Source organism: Acomys minous (genome assembly GCF_964271855.1).
Source record: "Acomys minous genome assembly, chromosome: 12".
Classification (NCBI taxonomy): domain Eukaryota; kingdom Metazoa; phylum Chordata; class Mammalia; order Rodentia; family Muridae; genus Acomys; species Acomys minous.
Window position 1 is genome coordinate 61,107,264 of NC_140493.1, and position 18,252 is coordinate 61,125,515.

General features: G+C 46.1%; 1 protein-coding gene and 1 pseudogene across 4 annotated transcripts in view; one reads left to right on the forward strand and one right to left on the reverse strand.

Moving 5' to 3' along the window:
- The window catches only part of SPAG1 (sperm associated antigen 1), a 64,648-nt gene that overhangs the window by 23,916 nt on the left and 22,480 nt on the right, over window positions 1-18,252 (reverse strand). For 2 of the 3 annotated variants that reach the window (XM_084803063.1, XM_084803062.1), the window contains exons 11-13: window positions 5,364-5,648; window positions 4,915-5,014; window positions 15-167 (exon numbers count right to left, since the gene is read on the reverse strand). In XM_084803063.1, the coding sequence (XP_084659189.1) occupies window positions 15-167; window positions 4,915-5,014; window positions 5,364-5,648 (538 nt within the window). The remainder of the gene's footprint in view (window positions 1-14; window positions 168-4,914; window positions 5,015-5,363; window positions 5,649-18,252) is intronic. The other variant, XM_084803064.1, reaches the window with a different exon arrangement.
- On the forward strand, window positions 10,866-13,085 carry LOC311609735 (17S U2 SnRNP complex component HTATSF1-like; annotated as a pseudogene). The gene has a single exon. The product of its transcript is annotated as a 17S U2 SnRNP complex component HTATSF1-like (transcript).

Sequence of the window (18,252 nt, forward strand, 5' to 3'; positions counted from 1 at the left end):
TCAGACTAGATTACCTGTTAATACTGTCGCTCGCCAGCTGGATGCCACAATCTATCTGCAACACTGTTTTATAATCCACGTACGCTTTCCCATACTGCTCCAAGGTTTCATAGGCCATTGCTCGCCGCAGAAGAGGCTTCACTGAGAACGGATGAAGCTCCAGAGCCCTAAGGGGACAAGGCATTACATGTCATTTACCTTGAGAAGAACCCCATAGTTTATATTTAGCAATTCATACTGCAGTACTGGCCTCCCATGCATTATATACCTAATGTTTTGCCCTGGGCTCCCGGCAATCTTTCAGAAAGACAAGTGGCAAAGCCATCACGTTATCCTTGAACCCACTGATGAGAAAGCAGCCTGCGAGTCCTCGATCCACAGTGATGCATGAGGTTCCCAGCACTGTATCAGCCTCCTAGTCTTCCTACAGAGCCAGGATGGCCCAAGACCCAGGGTGAGGCTTCTAGACTCACGTGAGCAGATTAGAAATGAAAGTCTCACAGCCAAGGAGATGGCACAGCCAGCAATGCGCCTGCTTTGTAAGCGGGGAACCTGAATGAAATCCCCCACACCTACATGAAACCAACCACCACACATCTGCCTGCTGTCTAAGAGGTGAAGCCAGGCTTGCCAGGGCTCACTGGCCAGTCCGTCCGAGTGCAGCCTTAAGCAGGCAGCTCTGGGTTAAGTGAGAGACTTTGTCTCAAAGAATAAAGGGAAGTGACTGAGGACACTGGATGTTGCTCTCCGGCCTCCTGTGTGCGCACACACTCACAGATAATTTTTATTTTAAAGGTTTATTTATTGATTACACAGCATTTTTGCCTGCATGTACACCTGCATACCAGAAGAGGGCACCAGATCTCATTGTAGATGGTTGTGAGCCACCATGTGGTTGCTGGGAATTGAACTCAGGACCTCTGGAGGAGTAGCCAATGCTCTTACCCTCTGAGCCACCTCTCCAGCCCACAAAGATAACTTTTAATCATATCCATACATTTAATAAGGCGCCTTACTACTGAACAAAAGCACTTGCACGATGGATTTTGAAATCAGCTAACTTTCTATATAGTTCATTATGAGTTAATGGTAAAAAGGTGCCAGTAACAAACCAGAAGGGATGAAGGAAAGCAAGGACTAAACCCACAACTGTTTCTCAGTCATGGGTTTTCATCTTGCATTTTGTACTCTGTAACGTGCCTTCAGCATCACTAAAGACAAATTTCATCTGTGAGGAGGCCAGAGAGTACAAAGGCGTTCCTGCCACACCCACGCCATCTTCATTCCCAGAGGCTTTCATTTCTCAAGGCCCCACAGATCCAACCAAGACGGTCCAAGCATGGAATCTAAATTTGATAGTCTGGGACACATAATACTTAATACTTCCTAACACAGGAAATGAAGAGGTAGGCTTGTTGTTGTTGTTGTTTTGAGACAGGGCTTCTCTGTGTAGCCCTGGATGTCCTGGACTCATTTTGTAGACCAGGCTGGCCTCGAATTCACAGTGATCCACCTGCCTCTGCCTTGCTGAGTGCACCACCGTGTCTGGCTCTGGGTTAGGGTTTTTAATCTTTGACAACAATCTTGAAAGTGAGCTTGAGCTTGTGAATGAGAATTCCATTAAAGAAAACAACGGTCCAGCCACAAACATGGACCCTGTGTGCAGTGAGCATGGAGGCAGAGCTCGCCAGGAGGCTGGCCACTACGTCTAGCAGCTGAGACCCTCAAAAGGCTCAAAAGAAGGCGGCAAAAACAAGCAGAGGCAGAGACTACTAGGCAACTTTGGCCTCTCTAAATGGTCTAAAAAGGATGCTCCAGACATTTGGGGGAGGGAGGTGGCATGCACATGTGTTTCAGAGGCTCTTTGGCAAATAGGAAGTGTGACGTGTGGGGGTTTTTTGGCTGATAAGCAACTATTGAAATAAAAAATATCGTTTAGAACCCTATTTCTCAAAATCTTGCTTAGGCATGATAGCCTCTCTCTGTGTCTTTCCTGCAGCCTGCATACTCAGGTGTAGAGAAGCCGTGGTGTGAGGAGGGAGGGGGCCCAGAGCCCTCCCCACCCCCCCCACCCCCCCAGCACTGCCAACAACCCCACGACTCATCTGCAAACAAACCTCTGGGAAACACTGCGCCTCCAAAAGATCCATAAACAGCTATCTTCAGGCTTTCAGGCTGGAGAGCTGGTCAGCAGTTAAACCAGCTGCTGCTGCTGTTGCAGAGGGCAGGGGTCTTAGCTCTCACATAGGAGGGTTCACAACCACTATAAAATCCAGTCCTGGGGGATCTGATGCCGTCTTCTGGCTTCCTTGAGTACTGCGCACGTGTTCTCTCTCTCTCTCTCTCTCTCTCTCTCTCTCTCACACACACACACACACACACACACATACACACACATACACACACACACACACACACACACACACTTTTTTTTTTTTAATTAAATCTTGGGCTGCGTAGATGGCTCAGCTGTTACGTGCACGTATTGCTCTTTCAAAGAACTCGAGTTTTATTCCCAGAAACCACGTCAGGTAACTCACAGCCACCTACCTACAACTCCAGCTCCTTGTGCCCACACATGCAGCATACGTATGCATACACATGATTTAAAATAAGTAATTTAAAAAACCTTAAAACTTAAAAACAATTATCTTCACAGGTGAAAAGTTTTTCCTCATTTAAAATGTCTGGCTTGAAAACTTACTATGTCAAATATACCTTGGTTGGACCCCATATGTGTAAAATTGCCTCAAAGAATATACTAATAATCTAAATAAATAAATAAATACAATGTCTGGCTTGCTTTTTTGAGTCAGGGTTTAACGTAGCCCAGGCTGGCCGGCCTCAAGCTCTGTAGCTGAGGATGGCCGGCATTCAGCTCCCGACCTTGCTGCTGCCGTCTCCCGAAGGCTGGGATTACTTCCACGACTCCTGCCTTCTCTTTCAAAGTCTGACTTATAATACCACTTTTATCTGGTTTTTGTTTTGTTTTGTTTTATGGTTTTTTGAGACAGGGTCTCTCTGTGTAGCCTTGGCTATTCCGGACTCACTTTGTAGACCAGGCTGGCCTCGAACTCACAGCGATCCACCTGCCTCTGCCTCCCGAGTGCTGGGATTAAAGGCATGCGCCACCACACCCAGCTTCACTTTTATCTGGTAACAAGAGCTCATGGGACTCCTCAAAAAGCAAAGAGTATTAACTGAAAAACTAAAATAAGAAGAAGCTTCCTTAAAACTGTGCACAGTCTTTGGAGCTATAAAAGATTGTTACACTTTTTACTAATAAATCATTCCTTGTTCATACAGATTCAAATGAACCCGTGTTTGAACATGTTCCTGAAGGCACATCATGTCTTCTCTGGCATTAAAACAAGTCTGAGAACAAAAGCATCCCACTAGGTACCATCTCAGCTCCTCCCGTGGGACTTTCAACAGGTGTCAAAGAAAACACCTAAGTAGGTCGGCCTGCACAGAGGTCAGCATTGACTGGCAGAGCCGCATTCCTCAGCTTAGATTGCAGCCCTAAGGTCATGCTCCCTAAGCTGAGGCCCGCTCCCTTCCCAGCAGGCCCTCTGCTCTCCCCAGGACCAGTGCCTCCTATTCTAGCCTCTGTGATACTGTGACTGGAGCCGCATCTTTGGCTTCCTCCTAGGTAATACATTAGAGACAAGCACTTGAGTTGAAAGGATGCTCAGTGCCAATCACAGCATCACAGCATGCCTATCTCATAAGGTCCTGTGGCCCTCTCAGGCGACAGTCAACATATAACAGGCTCTGTGGGGAAAGAGCTTAGATTTGGGGCATCTGATTGCATTCGTGGTATTAGGATCCATACTATATGGGATCCCATATTAGCTAATGGGAGCATAACTGTGGGTGAAGACAGACCAAGCCAGGATATAAATGCTAGTATATTAAACTTCAGTCTATAATACTGGAAGAAACCAAGTGCTGTAAAACCTTCTCTTGACACTGGCAGCACAGACACTATAATCTACATCTATAAGCTGACCACGACAGTGAAAGAACCTGCCTTATGAACAGGTTCATAAGTTTACTATCCAAACCAGAGCGTCTGCGAGTGAAAAGCTGAGATGATCTCTACTTGTAAGAAGCAGCAGGAGTGAGCCAGGCCGGGTTAGTCAGTCTACAGCATGAGTTCTCATTGTTTTCAGATGTGCTAATGTCACTTCTTGCCAAAGGGTTTGCTACTTACTGGTAAAAGAAATCAAGCAGGCATATTGTTTAATGGCAAAAGGGCAAGTGCAGATATTCATCCAGCCTGGCAAGTTCCAGAGTACCAACTGTCAGAGGGGCTGCAGAGGGGCCTACAGACTAATCCATGGGCCTGCAAGGTGCACGGTGCCCGTGGGGCAGGACCAGCGTCACAGCCTGCTCATGGGCACACCCCGCCGGCCTCAGGGTGAGAACTCAGGGGTTTCAGAAGCAGATGAGCAGAGAGTGCATCTGCACCTAGAACAAGGTGGGGAAAAGCCTAGAGCACAGGAGGGTGAGGTGTAGGGAGTGGTCCAGTTTGGGGAGCAAGGTGGTGCCAAGGAAGTTACTCTAGGTTACAATACTGTGTCACTGAACACTTGCCAGAGACAATCTGAGGCAAATCCTCAGAAGTGACCCTAGTGACAAGTGGCCTGGAGCTAGTTAGCTAGTTATCTTCCGTAATCCAGAAAGAGAGGGGGAAAAAAAGCAGGGGAGAGAAAAAGTTTGTATGATTTTCTATGGTTGGTGTGTGTGTGTGTGTGTGTGTGTGTGTGTGTGTGTGTGTGTGTGTGTGTGTTGGAGGGGTATGTTCTAATAACAGTACCATATACCAGTCTTAGGAAACTGGGGATATTAAACCTTGCTTTCTTCACACTGCCATTACAACATTTCTTGGCAAACCTGGAGCGCACTTACCTGTTACAATCCTGGATGCAGCCCCTGCAGTTGCCTTCTTTGAGGTTGCATGCCGCTCGGTTTGAATACAAGATGCTTAGCTCATCTGCATTTGCACTTCCTAAAACCACATTTAACGAAACACAGTTAAAACCCATTAGCAAAATCACAGGTCGCCAAAACGACAGGACTGCAGTCTCAGCAGCACTGCAGTCACACATACAGCCTGCTCATCCTGCAGAGTTCCGAGGTGCTATCCCCGCACCGGCCACACGAAGAAGGTAGGGCAGTGACCCGTGCAAACCTGCCTGACAGGGACAGGAGCCGCGTACCGAGGTATTGCTCACGGTCCCTTAGTCACCGCGAAGGAATGTGGGGTCAGTGGCTGTCACCGCGGGAGGCCGGCTTCTGTCCTGCGCACCCAGCGGGAGCAGCCCGCGGACCCCGCGGCGGCATGGAAGCTCCCCTACCTGCCGGTTCCATCTGTGCTATCGCCGCAGAGTACTGCGCAGCCGCCTCCGCGAACTGCCCGCCACGGAACAGTTCGTTACCCCGGTTCTTGAGGCCGCCGGGACTGGCTGAGGCTTGGGGCTCCTCCGAGTGCCTGTCGTCGGGGCTACCTGCCGTCGCTGGCTCCCGTAAGCTTCCCTGGGGTTCGGCTCTGGGCCTCGATGTCCGGCCCCGCCGCGACCGCCTGGCACCCTCGCTCCGGCCCATCAGCTTCTTCTGGATGTTGCCCATGGCGCTCGCAGCTGCTGTAGGGAAGGGCGCGCGGGAGGTGAGTGCATCCCCGGCCTGCGATCCAGCCTGGCCGGTGCTGGCGGCACCACCCCGCGGGCGGAGCCCCAACTCCCCGCCGCCCCGAGTGGGAGTACTGCCCGGCCGGAGCCCCAGAGCCCCAGGATCCCGGGAAGACCCGGTCCAGAGCTCTGCTGCATTGAGCCAGGCGAGATTAACTCCTTAACTGCAGCAGAGCAGGAGGCTGGGAGCTGGCCTTTCAAAGCCATCTCCTTCACCAGACCACACCTGTCCAGGTAGAGCTTGCATTCATTTGCAATTTAGGTATGAATGGCGTCACTGGAACTTGATCCACAGGGTGACAACTATGCCCAATGTCAGGGCACCATCTTCCTTATGGGAAAGAACTGGGAGAAAACAGCTATTTGAAAGATTAAAAAGTGGTTTTCAATTGATTTCAAAGTGAATTCACAAAATCATAGAAAGTATTTAGGACCGGTGAGGCCTTAAAAATAGTAAACTTTCCATTCAAAAGTGGATATGGTGGCACATGTCTATAGTCCCAGTTCCAGGCCAGCACGGACTATATAACGACCCACTGATTCAAAAACCAAAAAAACAAAACCATGAATTTTCTATTCAGATGCCTAGTCAAACAAAAAAATTTCTTTGAACTCAACTACAAGTTTCAGGCATTAATAACTTGATTCTAGTTTTAAATGTTAAAATACGCACTTCAGTTGTGGCAGAGTAACTGTGCTCTTTAGGAAACATTTTTAGAGCTGATGGAGAAATGGAGGCCGAGGCAAGGAACCTCTGAGGAAGCCTGGGCCGCGTCCTCAGGCACTCCCACTGTAAGAGCTTCTGATGTGACCTGACCTTTCCTGGCTGTGTTTTCCAGTCTCTTTCACACATGGGAAGGTCTGAGACAAACACCGTTATCTCTTGATGCCCCTGGTGTCTGCTCACCCGTCCACCAGGTGATCACTAAAGTCTAGGCAATACGGTAACACTAGTAAATTCAACAACCGCCTTCCTTTTTTTGTTTTTCAAAAAGATTCTCATACCATAGCCCAGGCTGGCCTGGTACTTAGGACTCATGACTTTCCTGCCTCAGCCTGCTGAGTGTTGAGATTACAGGAGTGAGCCACCATGCCCAAATACAAGGTAAAACAAAACAAAACAAGCTGGGAAGCAGAGGCAGGTGGATCGCTGTGAGTTCGAGGCCAGCCTGGTCTACAGAGTGAGTCCAGGACAGTCAAGGCTACACAGAGAAACCCTGTCTCAGAAACAAAACAAAACAAGAGCCCTATCCAATTTGAATCGCTAACCAAAATAGGTCAACTATTATAGCAATAGAAAATATTTTGTGTAATCGAAACAGATCGCCAGACTGGATCCAGGGAGGCACAGAGCGCAACACTCCAGCTCACTGACTCTATTGCTCAAGCCCCCACCCCGAGGCCAGGGCGTGTGCCCATGAGTGCGCAGACAGAAGAGAAAGGCTGCTGAGGGAAGGGAAGGAGGCTTGGCACTCTTGCTTGCTGAGAATCAAAAATAAGCAAATAAAAAATAAATCACATGAATAAGGTTATGAGCCATGTTGATCCTCAAAATACGTCTGAGCTGTGCCCTGTGTAGACTGAGGATTACTTAGATTCTTTTGAGCTGGTCGGTCTCCTTAGCCTATAAACCTGCTCAGTGAGCTTCATATGGCACTCTGTACTGTCCTCTACTGAAGACAAGTTAAGATAAAAGTGTCCTAAGGCATTGTCCTCTAGACAACATGACGTCAAAGGCCACCGAGGCCCTCTGCAGCGCTCCAGGAAAGACTGTGTCTTCCGAAGGCAGTATCCACGCGTGGGGTGGACACCATCCACCCTGTTCTTAAGCTCCTCCCCTCTCCCCTTTTTGTTGGGGGTTGGTCTGATGTATTTTGATGCTAATTAATAAAAAGCCATCACACCTGGGCAGGGCAAATGAGATGGGCGGGGCTAAGGTTCTTGGGCTTGGGGAGACAGAGGGAATCTTGGGAAGAAAAAGAAAGACAGGAGGAGAAGAGAGAGAAGGCCACCATGGGTTAGATGGAGGAGAAGCACATGGCCGGTGTGGATGGAGGATTCGGCCCAGATGAAGAACATTAACAAGTATTTGGGATTATGGATGGGAGATAGCTTGATAGAAATTATTAGAGCCAGATGGCCTGGGATTGGGACTGGGATCCCATACCTGCCCTACTATGGGAAGTAGTTTACAGGATTAGTGTCTGCCCTGACCTAGGTTAACTAAGGCTATTTAAAATATAACAGGTGTCTGTGTCTTGATTGATTGCTAGCAGGTTATACTGGTGTAATAATAAGTTTAGGCCTGATACTAAACATTATTAGACTGTACTGGTAAATTAACAACAAGTGGCGCCCAATGTGGTAGGGATAATAATATTGCTCCCAGAGAGCGCCCATGGGCCAGAGCATTTCACAGGCACCGCTCCTAGCTGCCTGCAGGGCTCAACTCTTACAGAGCAAGGATGGTGGAAGACACCTGGCCGGCTGGAGAGGTGAGCCTAGGAGGCTGGTTGTCTAATAAACTGGCCTAGGGAATGGACTTAACTGCCTAGAAAAATAATAAAATAAAAACTGCTATGGTCCGTCTCCAAGGTGCCATGGCTTCTGGATCTTGTTTGGCCTTGTTTTGGTGTTTATGAATTTGTTTACAGTGGGCTTAGTCAGAGTCACACTTCTCCATATTCTCTCTAAAAATGTTCAGGGAGAAAGGCAGAGAGCCAATAGATTAACACTAAGTTACTGGGGCTGGAGAGATGGCTCAGAGGTTAAGAGCACCGTCTGCTCTTCCAAAGGTCCTGAGTTCAATTCCCAGCAACCACATGGAGTCTCACGACCATCTTTAATGAGATCCAGTGCCTTCTTGTTGTGGGCAGGGACATGGGCAGAATACTGTATAAATAAAATTAAAAAAAAAAAAAGACTAAGATACTGGCCACAAGAAGAGAAAAGAAGAAACTGAGCTCTTCTCCATAGAGTTGATGGCGGCTGGGATTCAGAGCTCCTTAGCTGCAAGGTGTTTGTCAGCACTTTCTGGAAAGGGTCCACCAGAAAGAGATAACAATAACTAAAGTGCAAGGAATGGTGGACAGGATTTCACTAACTGAAGCCTAAATTGTTACAACTGACTCCAGGCTTAGACTTCTCTTGTTTCCCTGCTGGATTTTTGCTTGAGATTTCTAAAAATTTTTTACTGGAATTAAGATAAAATACTTGAGCAGGGCGGTGTGGCACAAGCCCTTAATCCCAACACAATGGAGACAAAAACAGGCGGAACTCTGGAGTCGAGACCAACCAGGTCTCCACAGGGTGCGACTCCCTGCTGATAAGATAAATCACCCAGAGACAGCCTAGGATTTAAACTGACATATTTTTCCTTAAATTTCCTATGTAAGTTCCTTTTTCCTAATAATGGAGGATATGTGCTTACTGATCTAAAGGATGGATGCACATCAATCTTAGGTTTATGTTAAAAAAAAAAAAAGATGATAAAAATGCTTCAAAAAAAGCCAGCCAATTTACTTTAAAAGTCCACAAGAGATATGGTGCTAAAGGGTAAATTGGCCTAAGAAATATATTTTGTTGGTCAATGTAAGGACCAAGTTTGGGTGGGGACACAGACATGCAAGCTGCATGGCTCCCACCTCGAGAAGAAGTGAGACAAAAACACCCGCAACAAATGTGAAAAACCAGGTACAAGACGCCTATGATATACATAAACCCTAAAATAAAACGGAAGTTTATATAATGTTTATTTAAAGCTTAATGCCTTTTTCTTTGCTCAGGGCAACCGGCTTGTTTCTAAAGCATTTTCTCAGGAAAACAGGTAGCGGCCTAGCTAATACATCAGGTGCCACAGAGTCTATAGAAGGACATTCAGAACTATGTAATGTTGTTTTGATTTCAATATGATAATAATTATATGTTCACTGTTAATGCTGATGTTATATTTCCTCTTTGAAAGAGGTCAAAATAAGACAGACCTGGATGAAAGAGAGACTGCTAACTTAAGTCACTCTGTTTACATGAATTTAAACTGCAGAACAAGCAGCTAATTTATATTGCTAATCCCACTACACAGCAATAGCTCTGAGATTGTCTATGCATAGACAATACTTCTTGTTGGTTACAGAATCCCTGTGAATTATTATTAGATGCCATTCTTCATATGGCATGAGTGAAGAGTTACAGATGTCTTTTTTTCTGCTCATACAAAGAGCAGAGAACCAGTCAGGCATGGTGGTGCACGCCTTTAATCCCAGCACTCGGGAGGCAGAGGCAGGTGGATTGCTGTGAGTTCGAGGCCAGCCTGGTCTACAGAGTGAGTCCAGGACAGCCAAGGCTACACAGAGAAACCCTGTCTCAGGAAAACAAAACAAAGAGCAGAGAACCATCCTTTATCGTTCTGTGCATCCTGCACACCAAATACATTCATAGTCTAGGACTGTACAATGCTTGTGAGAAATTATATGTTTTCAGAATAAAAGAACCGGACACTGACGCTGGATCAGACCTGACAGGATCCATCCCTCCAGCGTGCTGAGATGCTGTATGTGTTTGCACTGTCATGGAAAAAAAAGAATAGGCAAAACCATAAAAACAGGACGAGTGACTGGAGGTGGAACAGCCGAGCTACACGTGAAGGCGTGACTGCTAACGGGAATGAGGTGGCTTTGGAGGACGGAGAAAATGTCCCTGAGTTAGCCATGGCTTATAGTGTCTAAAACGCAAAAAACTGCCAAATTTGAAAATTATGTTGAAGAGTACAGTGTGACTGGTTGTTTCTTAAACTAAAAGCCCTTCTTTCCAAATAAAGATACACTGTAAGCGTGAGTGTGTGTGTGTGTGTGTGTGTGTGTGTGTGTGTGTGAGCGCGCACATGCATGCACGCACATACATGTGGGAGGGTACATGTATGTGGATGTATCAAAGCCAGGGTTCATGTATTCTAGGCAAACACTCTACCACTGAGCCTTACATCACTGACTTCAGGAAGCCTGGAGCAGGATGGCTGTGGTATATTATTATTGACTAGGTTCGTAAGATGCTTCTCCCTACAGGGCTTGCAGTGTGCGTTCTGAGCTCTGCAGACCAACTTTTTTCTCCTCTTTTCCAGAGTAGCTTTGGCCTCTCCATTTGTCTGACAACTGTCTCTGGGGCTACCTAGGAAACATGAGTGGCAACAGCTTCTGCGGTACAATGAGTCTGATGAGCAGCAAATGCAAGAATTGTACAGAGACTCCAAGGAAGGTGACACCCAGAATGAGCCCTCTGGAGAAACTGATTCTTTGGGACAACCACCAGATGACACTCCCTATGAGTGGGACCTTAAGAAGGCTTGGTTTCCTAAGATCACTGAAGATTTCATTGCTATGTATCAGGCTAATTACGGCTTTTCTAGTGATGGTGCATCCAGTTCCCAACACCAAGACTGTAGAAGAACCTCCACAGAAAGAAACCCCAGAAACCACTGACCCCAAAAAGAGGGGAGAAAAGAGAAAGGCCAAATTAGGATGGTTCCACATTGAAGAAGACAGAAAATACCAAATGTATATGTGTCAGATCTGCCTCCTGATATCACAGTGCATTAATTTACACAGCTTATGTCCAAATCTGGCATTGTTAAGAGAGATCCTCAGACTGAAGAATATAAGGTCAAACTTTACAAAGATGATCAAGGAAATCTTAAAGGAGATGTGCTTTGATGTTATCTTAAGAAAGAAACAATGGAACCTGCATTAAACCTTTTGGATGAAGGTGAAATTAGAGGCTACAAATTGCATGCCGAGGTGGCAAAGTTCCAGCTGAAGGGCGAACATGATGCCTCAAAAAAAAAAAAAAAAAAAAAGAAGTGCAGAGATTATAAGAAGAGGCTGTCTCTGCAACAAAAGGAGTCCGGTTGGAGACCTCAGGGGAGAGCTGGACCATCCCGGATGTACCATGAGCAAGTTGTCATCCTCAAAAACATGTTTCACCCCTTGGATTCTGAGGATGATCCATTGGCATGAGTGAAATCAGAGAAGACCCGTGAGTAGAATGTTCAAAGTCTGGACCGATTAGGAAGGTCCTTCTGTGTGATAGACACCCGGATGGTGTGGCCTCTGTGTCCTTCAGGGAACCAGAGGAAGCTGATTATTGTATTCAAATTCTTAATGGAAGGTGGTTTGGTGGCCGTCAGATCACTGCTCAAGCCTGAGATGGGATGACAGATTATCAAGTAGAGGAGACCACAAGAAAAAGAGAGGAAAGGCTGAGAGGCTGGGAGGCATTTCTCAATGCCCCTGAGGCCCACAGAGGCCTCCAGCATATGGATCTATCTGCAGTCCAGAAAGGGCAGGGCATTCCAGAGGGAGGCAGTTTTCAGAGCACCTGAGCATGTCTAACATGCGTGCTCAGAAAGCTACAACTGGCATGGCATTTGAAGAAACTATCCATGAAAATGAGTTTGAAAAAGCAGAAGAAGACGGGGGAGAAGCAAAAGGAGACACTCCTGAAAAAAGATGCTAAAGAAGGTGAGTGTGATGAGGGCAACTTCGAGAGAGTGTGTGAAGAGGGCTGAGGGATGCCCTGGGAGTGAGCTTGAAGACGGTAATCCTAACATGGAGTCTCAAGAGAATGGCGCTGAAAGAGACTCCAAGAAGAAAGACAAAGATGGCAGAAGGCAGTGACCCCAGCAGAGCCTCGAGAGGGGAAGATGGCCCCAAGAAAGAGTCAGAGGACAATGACTCAGGCAGAGAATCCGAGGAAGACTGCTCAGAAAAGCAGTCTGAAGATGGCTCTGGTGTTAAAAAAAAAAGATTTCAACCAGGATGCCTTTGACGAGGAGTTCCCTGAAAATGTTGAGAAAGAGTTGGAAGAAAATGACCCTGACAAATGAGAATTTGAAGGAGGCTCTGACAGACTGTTAGGTGAGGAAGGGTCTGAGAGAGAGTTTGAGGATGACTCAGAAGAAAAGGAGGAGGAAGGAGATGAGGAGGAAGAAGAGGAAGAATTTATATACGAAAAGGTTTTTGATGATGAGTCTGATGTGGATGAGAAGCAGCAGATGCAAAGGAGTGTGAAGATGCTGACGACAAAGAGGAAGAAGATGACATAGATGAAAAGCTCTTTGTTGACTCCTCAGATGAAAATGAAGATGAAGAAGATACAGATGTAAAGAAAGATGAGGAGGCCCATGACAAGCTATGATGAGGAAGAAGGTCCCACTGAGACGTTGTTTGATGATTCTGATGAGAGAGCGGCTGTGGGGAATGTGAAGGAGGATGGGTCTCAGTACACAGATGCCAGCTTTGCCCTCAGTGGTGATGATGATGATGGTGACGATGAAGTGGAATCTTCTCCACTTGCTTCTTAGGGAGAGCCCTGCGGCTCCATTTGCCTGTGCTTCGGGGTCAGTAGAACACTTGTGACCCACCGCTCAGTGCCCTTCCCATGCTAAGGCATAGGTTAGATGATATTTAAAATTATGTTATAGCAAAAATATGTATCAAAATTTTCAAAAAGTTTAACTTCTAACAAAGGGCACTTTCTTTCTCTATCCTGGACAATTTGATAGGAAAACTAACATTTAAATTTCATATTAATAAATGGTTAACTAGTAATTTCCCCGGCGATCTGCCTGCTAGTATGCTTCTCCATTCTGTCATGACGAGCTCTGTAAAAGCTGTTTGTATCATAAGCTCATCAGCCCTTTGCTGCCCTAGTTTGTTATCCCCCTTCGGCTGTCTGTATGGTGCCCAGCAGAAATAAGTGTGGTTATCATGTTATGTAAATCACATTTATCTTGCTTTTTATAATTTTGTATATTGTGTCAACTCTTAGAAATCTCTGCCTTCTACCTCCAAATCCTGCCAATTTCAGGATAAAATATGTATTATTCTTCTGTTTGTGAATGACTAACTTTCTGATATTTTACTTTAAACAAACAACGGTCCTGTAAGACGCGAGATGCTCACTTGGTTGGTTTTGGGAGACAGGGCTCATGGGGCCCAAGCTAGCCTTGAACTTGCTATGTAGACAAGGGTGACCTTGAACTTCTGATCCTCCCCTCTCCACATCACAGCTGCTGGGATTATAGACAAAAGTTACAAGCTGCGCTTAGATGTTCACTTTTTCTGAACGCTTCTCAGACTGTGTACATAGAGAGTTAAAGTGCCAATGCGACAGTCACAGCTGAGTCAGGGCAGACATCTCTAACAGTCCTGCTGGGGACGGGAAGTTCTGAGGGAAAGCCCAGGAACTCCAGCCAACTGGCAGGCCTTTTTTAAAAGATTTTATTTATTTATTTATTAAATATGCAGTGTTTTGTTTGCATGTAACACCTGCAGGCCAGAAGAGGGAACCAGATCTTATTATAGATGGCTGTGAGCCACTACGTGGTTTCTGGGAATTGAACTCAGGACCTTTGGGAAGAGCAGGCAGTGCCCTTGACCTCTGAGTCATCTCTCCAGGCAATTCTTAACACAACTTCTACAAACCAGAGGTAGGACAGGGAAAAAAAAAAAAAAAAAAAGAAACCTACTGACTATCTAATCTCAGCTTCTACCACAGAGTGGTGTTCAGCAATTGTCACTTGGGAAGTTGAATACTGTGGCTATGTGCTTGTGGAGAGCCACAGATAGCAGCGCCCCCTGCTACTTCCCTGGCGCAGTGCACCCCTTTTTGCGCATGCGCAGTGAGCAAGCTCCTTATGCGCATGCCTGAAGGCATGGCGTGAGGTGGCGTGATCCGAACGCACCAACCAGGAGCGACAACGTGGCAGTCTCTGATAGGACCAGGCACACTATAAAGGTTCTGTGGGAGCTTTTCCCGGGGTCACTCTGGTAGTCAAGGTTCCTGAATAAACTGCTGCGAGAAGAGTTCCCAGTGTTGGTGTCTTTCCTGCTGCATGGGGGCGGCATCGACATGTGCTACTCAATGGATGAACTGGGCCTGACAGGTTATTGCCCGGTGAGTAAGTTATTCACCATGGAGGCCCCAAAGGCACCCAAAACAATGCAGGCTATTGTCACTGCTCTTGGTTGCCCATCACAATGGGATTATGAGACCCTGTTCCCAAAGATACCCCAGACTTTGGCTGCCGGTCTTGACCAAGAAACCTTCCCAATAGGCTAACCTTCATAGTGCTGGAAGGCTAGATGTAGGCTGTTAATAGAGAAAAGACCTGGGTGCTGCAAGCAAAGATGTGCTCTCTGGTACAATAATGGTAAAACTATTTATGTGGTAACCAACTACTCTCTTGATTGAATTTAAGGTCTGCTCCCCAGTAGGGAATTCACACATGATAGTGTAAACAGGGTGAAAACACATGATTGGGAAGTCATAGGTTCTAGAGGAGAACTTAAGGATGTCTTCTTATAAATATTTGTGCTGTTAAACTACTTCCTAAATATGTTTATATTCATAGACTTATGCTGGTCAGAGGAATTCCCTATTGTAGTGGTAGTGGTTAATACAGTGATGAATTCCTTCTCAGAAGCTGAACAAAAAAATGACTATGAGTACTCAGCCATAGATGGAACATCTATATCAAACACCCCCAACACGCACTCACCCAAGGCTCAAGGGAGAAAGAACAGGATCTGGGCAATTGCTGGGAAATGCTATTCTCTGGTCACTACATGGTTGTTACAGACATGGACCCACAGCAGCATGGTTACTTAAATAAGACCTACACAAGATCAAGCCAGTTAAAAAGTCTAGTATGGATGAGGGTGCGAGCCCATGAATACACACACACACACACACACACACACACACACACACACACACACACAGTGGGGGGAGGCAGGCAGACAGACAGACAGACAAAAGAATCCTTTATGTGTGTCAAACTGTACGCAGCACTAAGAACGTAGCCTGGCCATGTCAAGCTTTGTTTAATGGAACTCCTTTGCCCACAATTTGCAGCTGACAACCACTTACAGTATATATGGTCCACAGGCTGCGCTCACACAGACCTAGGGCCACATTCCAACCATCTGACTCAGAACTGCACAAATGTGACAAACAACTTCCCTTTTCTTCATGCCCACTGCATGATCCTGTAAGTATGGGTGGGCCAGGCAAGCAGAGAACCATACAACTCTATAATCCCAACACTCAGGAGGCAGAGGCAAAGGGACGGCTGTGAGTTCAAAGCCAGCCTATATTATGTAGTAAGGGCCGTTCTCAAACAAAACAAAAAAGGAATGTGTAATTATAATCGCAATCTCCTTTGAAAGTAAGTCAAAGCACATGTCTAGCTCAACTGTCCTCTCTCCCACTTGTCCCTTCTTCCCCCTGCCTCCCCACCCCCCACAAATGGCAAGGGAAATTAAGACCAAAAAAAAAAAAAAAAAAAAAAAGGCCAACATCACTCTGTTTTCCCCATTGGCAAATGTAAGAACTATCTTTTAAAAATTCATAGTCAGAAAAAAAAAATCCTTCAGAACTAAAGTTACAAAGCTACCCTTCAGTGAGGAAAGGTCTCAGGTACCGTGGCACATTTCCACAGTCCCAAAGTTGGGAGGTGGAGACAAGATGACCAGAAATTCAAAGTCGCCGATACTGAGAAATGGGAGGAATGCTAGAGACAGTGGCTCATGCACACAATCTCAGCCCTTAGGAAGCTGAGGCAGGAGGATTGCCATGAATTCCAGGCCAGCCTGGACTAAAGAGTAAGACCCTGTCTCAAAACAATACCAACAAAAACAAGTAAGAAAGAAGAAAAGCCGGCCTCACTCCACGTGCTGGTGAGGGAGCAGAAGCCCACAGGTTTCCTAAAGACGGAAGAGCACACAGAACAGCACATCTTGGTTTACAGAGTTGATGGAGAAGCCATGGGGAGGTCAGTACGACAAAATGACAGCCACAATTCTACTGTGCACACCAGAACGACCAACTAACTCCTGGACATGAAGCAAAGTTAATTCAAATGAGCACAGTTTTCAACAAATGTCTTGGAAAATTCAGAAGCAAAAAGTACTAAACTTTGAAAAGGGGGCTAGCAAGTGGAGACATAAACTTTTAATCCCAGCACTCGGAGGGAGATGGAGGCAGAGACAGGCAGGTCTATCTGTGAGTTTAATTACAGTTCCAGGCTACCCAGGGCTACATAGTGGGATTTTGCTCAACAACAAACACAGTAATACAAACTTTGACAAGGAAACATGGAAGAAAAACCCTCCTGAGTTTGGCCTAGCCCACAGATACAACATTGCGAACACAACTTACATTTTAAAATTGAGTAAATTTAACTTCAACAAAATTTAAAACCTTTGCACTGTGAAAGATACTGTTACAAAAATTAAAAGCAGCAATGTGGACAGGGTAAGATTTGGGTAAGAACCAGGCTTGGCAGCACACTTGACCCATCAGTTCAGTGGTGGAGCCAGGAGGGTCTGGAGTGAAAGGTAATTTTCTACTACATGGCAACTGAGTAAGAAAACCCACTGAGACCTCAGAGGAAAGCTGGCCATGGTAGTGCATGCATGTGACTCAGGCTCAGGTGGCAGATGACTTAAAGTTACCTTGTAACTGGCTGGTGTCACCTAGACATAGCCACTTAGAGTAAAAGGTTGACAAGAACTCTGAATACAAGAAAAAAAAAAGGGGGGGGATGCTAAATTTTACAGTGTTTTTGTGATGGCTGTTCTTGGTTGTCAGCTTGACTACATCTGGAATTTACTAAAACCCAAGAATGGGGCAAACCACTGAGGGCTTTTTGCTTAACCTGAAGTGGGAAGATTTACTTCTAATTTTTGAGGTGGGAAGATACAGCTTTAGTCCAGATCTTCTGAGGTGAGAAAACCCACCTTTAATCTGGGCAGCGCCTTCTGCTGGCAGCCTATGTAAGGACACGGAAGCAGGAAGCGCTTGCTCTTCGCCTGCTTGCTCTCTCCTTCGCTGACGTCAGAGTCTACTTCTTCAGGATTTAAGCACATCCTGAAGACCAGCTGAGACATCCAGCCTCATGGACTGAACAACTAACTACTGGATTCTTGGACCTTCCGTTCATAGGGTTGGCTGGACCGCAGCTGTAAGTCATTCTAATAAAATCCCTTCTTGGTACATACAGTAGTCAGCTGTATTAGGAAAAGATGGCGGCCAGGCACGGCCTTTAATCCTTGCACTTTGGAGGCAGACACAGGGGAATCCGTATGAGTTCTAGAACAGCCAGGGCTACATGGTGAGACTCTGTGTAAAATAACAGCGATGAGATGATGATGATGATGATGATGATGATGATGATGAAGAAGAAGAAGAAGAAGAAACTGGCTAGCAGGTGAAGGTGCTTGGTACCAGGTCTGACACCCTGAATTCAGTCCTGGGACTCATGTACTAGAAAGAGAACTGGCTTCTACAGGCTGTCCTCTGTCCCACACACATATGCTACATGTCTCCTTACCCAGCACACAAAATAAATAAATGTAAATGTTAAAAAAAAAAAAAAAAGCAGGGCTAAATGTGACTATAGACCTTAGGGTAAAGCTACAGCAAAGTTTGAGAAACCAATAATTTCTGTAGCAACAGAGCCCACCCACCCCACCCCCCACCCTCCACCCCCGTGCTGCCGCCA